We start from the raw sequence: 7,519 nt of genomic DNA, 5'->3' as shown, positions 1-7,519 counted from the left end.
TTCATCAGAGAACATAACTTTGGACCACTCAGCAGCAGTCCAGTCCTTTTTGTCTTTAGCCCAGGCGAGACGCTTCTGACACTGTGTCTTGTTCAAGAGTGGCTTGACACAAGGAATGCGACAGCTGAAACCCATGTCTTGCATACATCTGTGCGTGGTGGTTCTTGAAGCACTGACTCCAGCTGCAGTCCACTCTTTGTGAATCTCCCCCACATTTTTGAATGGGTTTTGTTTCACAATCCTCTCCAGGGTGCGGTTATCCCTATTGCTTGTCCACTTTTTTCTACCACATCTTTTCCTTCCCTTCGCCTCTCTATTAATGTGCTTGGACACAGAGCTCTGTGAACAGCCAGCCTCTGTAGCAATGACCTTTTGTGTCTTGCCCTCCTTGTGAAAGGTGTCAATGGTCGTCTTTTGGACAGCTGTCAAGTCAGCAGTCTTCCCCATGATAGTGTAGCCTACAGAACTAGACTGAGAGACCATTTAAAGGCCTTTGCAGGTGTTTTGAGTTAATTAGCTGATTAGAGTGTGGCACCAGGTGTCTTCAATATTGAACCTTTTCACAATATTCTAATTTTCTAGCTGCCTTTTCAAACTTAAAAGAACTTGGTCGTTCTTGAATTAAAACTAGTGTAACCTAACGGTCTAATAACTTTTAACAAACAAAAGAAAATAAAAGAAGTAAAGTTGCTGTTAAACGAGGGAAAAATCGATGTCGCGGCGCTTCGCTTGTGTAGCTTGAAGCGAACAAAGGCTGTTCGCTGCCCCAGGCCGAACTCTTAGGGCGTTGCCGGGAGAGAAGGCACGACTGGCGTGTTCAGAAGAGCTGTTTAAGAGCCAGGAAGAAACAGTCAAGAACAAAGAGAGAGTACAACAGCGTGTGTCGCTGCTTTTGTCCTTTGGGGCGTGGTTCCCAGAGGGCAGTCCCTTTGGTACCTGAGGGAGGTCTTTGTTTCGGGCTGAGAAAACTGTCTTCTTAACTTTTAATATTTCTAAAAAAAAGAAAATCTATGTGCGCGTATTGTAATCAAATATCTTCCCACAATGAAACCTTAATTGTCAAACAGTTATACCGTTCTGAGTTTTAAGCACCTGATAAAAGGAAAAAAAATGTTAGTAGTTCCACTTTGAGGTTAGCATTTCAGAAGGCTATCAGATGAGAGGAACTTAACCAGCTTTCTGGCTATAGGCTATTGGCTGTTACACGTTCTTAGAGAATATAAGCCAGATACACGAATGGCATTAGATCATTGACAAGATAAATACAGAGTGACATTTATACATTAACGGAATTTCAGATGGCATGTAATACTTATTTTGTCCACTTGGGGGAGCTCAGGTTACATGAGGAGTAGATATTCAACTTTGATTATTCTTTAAACAAGCCTAAGCTCCAGGGCTGTGGAATTTTGGTTGCTTAACATTTAATTCAAGCTGGCAAACTAATCAAGTATAGGATGACATTTCTTTATCTTAATTCTAAAGGACTGTCAGAAGGTATTGGGAACAAGCATTGGTTACACATAAAATGAAGGAATGTCATTAACCTTGCTGAAAATTAAAAGACTGCAGAATTAACTTATTTAGATTCTTTTCAACAACAGATAGCAACAACATGGTAACATAGCTACTAAAATGGAGCTGAGAGACTTAGCCAAGTAACTACAAGATTATTTAATTAACAAGGTAATCGCAAGTTCTGAGGAGATTCTGTTCACATAAAGGAATTTAGGGCTGTCCTTCCTCCGGCGTCTGGATTTATTTACACCTGGGTATGACGAGGGGAATATCCCTTTGATGAGCTAATTTAAAGAAAGAGGAAGGTTAGTTGCCCTGGTTACGTGTGTGGGGGGCAGTATAGGGTTGCTTGGTCTCTCTTAGGAAGAGTTCTGATTGGCTGTCTGTAATCTGGTTAATTAGGGCCCGAGCACGACCGTGTGAGGTCCCTATTGAATTTGCTAAGATTATATATATTTAGGGCCCGAGCACGACCGTGTGAGGTCCCTATTGAATTTGCTAAGATTATTAGGGCCCCAGCACGACCGTGCGAGGTCCCTATTGAATTTGCTATGATTATATATATATATATATATATATATATATTAATATTATATATTTTGACTCGCTAGCGCCACCTAGAAAATTGGAAAAAATTAGCCCCTCGTTCACGTTCAACCTACATGCACGAAATTTGCTGGGGACATGTATCATATCAAGACGCACAAAAAAGCCTCAAGAACCCATAGCCTAAAGTCAACAGGAAGTCGGCCATTTTGAATTTTACGGCCATTTTTGGATGATTTACACACTTCGTACTTTAACGAACTCCTCCTAGGGATTTAGTCGGATCGACCTCAAATTTCTGCAGTGCCTTCTAAAGGCATTGACGATGAAAAGTTGTGCTATTTGTGAGTTTTCGTCAATGGCGTGTCTGTGGGGTCGATGATTCGCCATGAAACAGGAAGTTGTTGTAACTTCAGTGTACATGCTCACATCTGGACCAAACTGTACATGTAGGATGAGAGTCCCGCCCTGAACACATGTACATGCCGACATTCACCCACAGTCATAGCGCCACCTGCTGGCAACAGAAAGTGACCTTTAACAAAGCAGCCCCCGCCGCCCGTTTCACCTACGTACACAAATTTTCTGTGGTACGTGTATCTTGTCCAGACACACAAAAAAGTCTCTTGGAGCCATAGCCTAAACTCAACAGGAAGTCGGCCATTTTGAATTTTAAGGCCATTTTTGGATGATTTACACACTCCGTACTTTAACGAACTCCTCCTAGGGATTTAGTCCGACCGACTTCAAATTTCTGTTGTGCCTTCTAAAGGCATTGAAGATGAAAAGTTGTGCTATTTGCGAGTTTGCGTCAATGGGCGTGTCCCTGGCGTGGCGTCAAAGATCAACTCTTCGACATGACACAGGAAGTTGTTGTAACTTCAGTGTACATGCTCACATCTGCACCAAACTTTACGTGCTTGATAACTGTCCCACCCCGCAGACATCTACACACCAATACCGATTTATATTCATAGCGACAAGTGCTATGTAGCTCCACATAGGGGACACAGGAAGTGACATATAGCACCTTCAAGCGGCGTCGGAACCGCGTAGCAAATTCACAGCCGCACCGGCAGAGCTCCAGAATGTGCAACTCGGCCGGCTCACACCCGAACGCGCTACAAGTGCGAGGGCCCGCCCAACGCTGCTTGCAGCTTTATTGTTCCTTTTGTCATTTTAACAGCCAAGCACCAAGCGTTATCTGGCTGGGCATCAAAAGGTGCCAGTTTTACGATCAGAGTGCTCCAGAGACAGCACTTAGGGAGCAGGCCTTTCACCTTTGGGTCTTTTCAGCTGTCGAGGGTTGATATCTCAACCCTCTCCTTTTTCTTTCTCCCAGGGAGAGAGAAAGAATTTTGTGTCTCCTAATTATTTAATATGAAATGCACAAATCCACACGGTTGGTACACAACAATGGCATGCCGTTATATTTATATATATATATATATATATATATATATAATATAAATAAACTATGTCGTCCTTGGGCGACAGCTCAATAAAAAGAAAGATAAAACCACATAAAAAAGGGCGTAGAAGAGGTACTTATCAGGAGGGAGGGTGGGACGTATCCCTACCCCTCCTCATTCATCTGCGGAGGTCTCAGTCACCGCCTCAATCCATGTCTCATAGTCGGAAGCCCCCCGCTGGCGTCTTCTTTGGCACGGGTAGCCTAGCGGTGTTCCTCCCCCTCGGGCGGTCGACGTGTGATAGCTTTGCTGTGAGTCGATGCCCAAACCCACGTGCTTCTGCTGTCTTCTGCTCCTGCCCAAAGGCTCACGTTCTTGCAGCGTCGGCCGTCGGGACTGCTCTCTGCCTAGTGTGTTTCTGCTAACTTTTGTCTTACCCCAAAGGTTGACTTCCTTGTAGCACAGGGTCTCGTGGCAGCCTTCACCACCCGTCGGCCATCAGGGGCATCTTTTCGTTTTGCAAGGATTATAGTGTATTATAATTCTTATCGTTATAATGTCAAAACCCAACATTAGCCAAAATGTATTTTGACTCATGTAGGCCTACAGAAGAGAGAAGTGGTAAGCGGGTATGGAGAGGAGAGGAGCTCTGGCTCTCAACTAAGCAGAAGTTCGACAACTGAACGGAAGTGTTACGACCCTCAAGACAGAACATTTACATTTGTGGATGGAGTTGATGATTTAGATTGTAAGTAATATAAATTACTGCACAAGGCTTCTATCTACAACTTATTTTGACCTACTATTAAATCTGAAGCTCTTAATTAGCTTATTACACTTTGCATCTTTTCTTGGTTGTGTGTGTCTCATAGTTTTGTGCGAGGACTTCAAGTCTCTCAGAGCAAAGATGTCCTGTGGTCATGCCGTCACTCCGATGTCTCTCACCAACTGGTGTCGAGAAGTGGGAAGCGGGTATGGAGAGGAGAGGAGCTCTGGCTCTCAACTAAGCAGAAGTTCGACAACTGAACGGAAGTGTTATGACCCTCAAGACAGAACATTTACATTTGTGGATGGAGTTGATGATTTAGATTGTAAGTAATATAAATTACTGCACAAGGCTTCTATCTACAACTTATTTTGACCTACTATTAAATCTGAAGCTCTTAATTAGCTTATTACACTTTGCATCTTTTCTTGGTTGTGTGTGTCTCATAGTTTTGTGCGAGGACTTCAAGTCTCTCAGAGCAAAGATGTCCTGTGGTCATGCCGTCACTCCGATGTCTCTCACCAACTGGTGTCGCAGGTTGCTGGACCAGGTACACTGTTAACATCACCGTCATCATGAAATTCAAAGACATTTAACTAATTGCACTTTACTGTAAAATGCAGTGTGTAAAGAAATGTTAGTGTAAAATTATAGTTTCGTAGTAAAAAAAAAAAACAGAACATGAATCATTAGCTCATAGATGAAATACATTAAATGAAGAAAGGGATGTTATTTTTAGGAGTTAATCACAGCAGGAGCAGATTGACCGATGCTCTTGAATTTGTTCTACAAGGTTTTCTTCTTCTTCTTCTTTTTGTTTCTTTTTAATATGTAAGGGTGAGTGCAGATTTGTGTGCGGCCAAACTGACTGTCATGTTGAGTGGCCGTTTGAGGAGGTTTGTAAAATGGCTCTTCTAACTAAAGAAGAAATGGAGTACTTTGAAAAAACACTCTTCAGTAATGTTGCACAGGATTACTTGGATGTCAAATTAGTAAGTATTTATATACTCTATTCACAAACTGTTCCTAGAAAAAAGGGTGAATTTAAAAACCTCTCATTCTGTATAACTTCACTCAACAGTGTCCTGGCTGCAAGTCTCGCGTGGTGAGAGCTGATCTCAACAATCTGTGTGTTGAATGCACAATGTGCACACCTGGCAATAAAATGCCTTATATGTTCTGCTGGCAGTGTTTGAGGGAATGGAGAGGTCCGGCTCCACGTTCAGACCGCTGTGAAAACAATTGCTGCATCAGTCAGCCACTAGGAACACTGAGAGACTGTCCAGAGATAATCTTCAATGATGTTAAGGGTGTCACTGGCTGTCCCTCTATCCGTGCCTGCCCCACCTGTGGTTTTCTGGTGGAGCATAACAAAACTCAATGTAAAACCATCATCTGCCCTCGTTGTAAGGTGAAGTTCTGTTTTGTGTGTCTGAAGTTCACTGAGGAGTGCCTGAAGCTCAATCCATACAATCTTTGCTCCACTGGTGTTGCCCCTAGACAGACTTCTTTACCTGTGTGGCATAGAAAATAATTCGGTTGATTTAACGCTGTGATCTCAAGAAAAACAAATTACTGTTTTTAAAAAAGGTTGTTAAGATTCCCAATCATTATAACTATTACTTAGACAGGAACTTAACACCATATATACATAGGGTACTAAAGTTTGGAACAACTCCACTACATGAAAATTACTTGGTTTGGTCTGTTTTTGTAACTTTGTCTAACTTCAGTTTCATTATCAAACTAATCGTGATACATTGGTGAAAGCACTGTAAACAAATTACAATGATGAAAGAAGTATTAAGATCATTTACTTATGTAAAAGTAGCAATACTACACAATCAACATTTTAAATAAAGTAAAAGTACAAAAGTATTATTAGCTAAATTTAAAAGTCTTCATTGTGCAGAAAGGCCCCTTTCATTGGTATATTAATACTATATTGGATAATTCCGTATTAATACATAAAAGTGTACATAGTACATACATGTTGTGAGGTGGAGGTCATTTTAACTACTTTGGGGTAATTTAATCTATAACAATGCATCGCATTTTTAAACTGATCAGATGTAAAATCTAAATCTGACAAGTTACTATAGCTGTCCTGTGACAAGTAGTAGTGAAATAAAAGTATAAAGAATCAGAAAACAGTAAAATGGTAAAAGTTCCTACAATTTGTACTTATATAAATAAATCTGATGTGATTCCTATAATGTTTCTGTTTTTGTTATCCTGCTGTTGCTGACATGCTTAATGAGTTTAGTCTGTAGGGGGGTTGAAACCTCTTCCTGTGTAAATTGTTTCATCTGCAGAAAATGGATTGTTTCCAAAAGTGTAATTTATTATTGTGTCTTGGCTCTGTTTTTCCAGGAGATTAGAGTTGGGAAGTCAGATGATTTTGGTAGGAACTATAGGAACAGAAGAGCCATATTTTGAAAAAATGTATTATGAACAAGAATGCTCTTGTCTCACTGAAACTTTCAGTATGATCCACATCTTGAGGTCATGGAGGTAGAATTGCTTTTATTCACTGGTAGGACATTAAGATATGGTGGAAATGGTATTTTTTATGGTGGCTCCTAGGGTTCAGAAGAGGAAGTGTTATTTTTGCGTTACCTAACAATACTTTGTGTCCCCTCGCAATATTTTTTGCGTTCCCTCAAAATACTTTTGCGTTTTCTCACAAGTCTTTTGCGTTGCCTCGCAATACTTTTCTTCTTCCGTTCCTTTTGAGGTCTGTTTGCAATCAGTCAGTTGCTTCCAGCGCTACGCCCCAGTATGGACCAGCCTATTGATTTTACTTTGAACTGGGCATTACCTATGCTGACATTGCACTACCGCTTATTGGCATGGTTATGCAATTAGTAAAAGTAAACTTAAACGGATTATTAGATCAAGAGGCCTCTCCAGAAGAAAGTAGTCGGTTTTATTCGTAAAAAGTTGCTGTACTCAGGACAGTGGCACGGATACATATGGATGTATTATAAATGTAGAGAGCATGAGCTAAGAAAACAGGATTTATGCTTGATTTTGAAAGAGTTGGATTCCAGAGGAGTTTCACTGAGGAAAAGGAGATTTCTACAGAATTACTTCTCAAAGGGACCTAATTACATCTGGCATATTGACTTGTATGATAAACTCAAACCTTTCGGCATGGCTGGCAATGGCATGGAAATGGCTGCATTGACACCAACACTCCAAACAGTGATCCAAAGGTAATTGGAGGGTATTATGTTGAAGTGGTTGAGTGCCTTAAAGGATGTCCACAAGTTGT

The 7,519-nt window shown here is 41.1% G+C and overlaps 1 protein-coding gene across 1 annotated transcript; it reads left to right on the top strand.

The window, feature by feature from the left end:
- Positions 1-3,829: 3,829 nt before the first annotated feature.
- Positions 3,830-6,388, top strand: LOC123965266 (probable E3 ubiquitin-protein ligase RNF144A-A). The gene is made up of 5 exons (XM_046041834.1): positions 3,830-4,224; positions 4,349-4,567; positions 4,692-4,792; positions 5,079-5,234; positions 5,324-6,388. The coding sequence occupies exons 2-5, from the start codon at positions 4,384-4,386 to the stop codon at positions 5,774-5,776; spliced, it is 894 nt and encodes a 297-aa protein (XP_045897790.1). The 5' UTR covers positions 3,830-4,224; positions 4,349-4,383; the 3' UTR covers positions 5,777-6,388.
- The last annotated feature ends 1,131 nt before the right edge of the window (positions 6,389-7,519 follow it).

Source organism: Micropterus dolomieu, unplaced genomic scaffold (assembly GCF_021292245.1).
Source record: "Micropterus dolomieu isolate WLL.071019.BEF.003 ecotype Adirondacks unplaced genomic scaffold, ASM2129224v1 contig_8979, whole genome shotgun sequence".
In the NCBI taxonomy this organism is placed as follows: Eukaryota; Metazoa; Chordata; class Actinopteri; order Centrarchiformes; family Centrarchidae; genus Micropterus; species Micropterus dolomieu.
This window is presented reverse-complemented; position numbering and strand designations above follow the sequence as displayed.

What these genes read in the sequence shown, in the direction of transcription:
- LOC123965266 (XM_046041834.1), top strand. Translation starts at nt 4,384, where the DNA reads ATGTCCTGTGGTCATGCCGTCACTCCGATGTCTCTCACCAACTGGTGT. An exon ending in TGGAGTTGATGATTTAGATT is followed by an intron (nt 4,568 to 4,691) that starts GTAAGTAATATA and finishes TGTGTCTCATAG; the next exon opens with TTTTGTGCGAGGACTTCAAG. An exon ending in GTCGCAGGTTGCTGGACCAG is followed by an intron (nt 4,793 to 5,078) that starts GTACACTGTTAA and finishes TTAATATGTAAG; the next exon opens with GGTGAGTGCAGATTTGTGTG.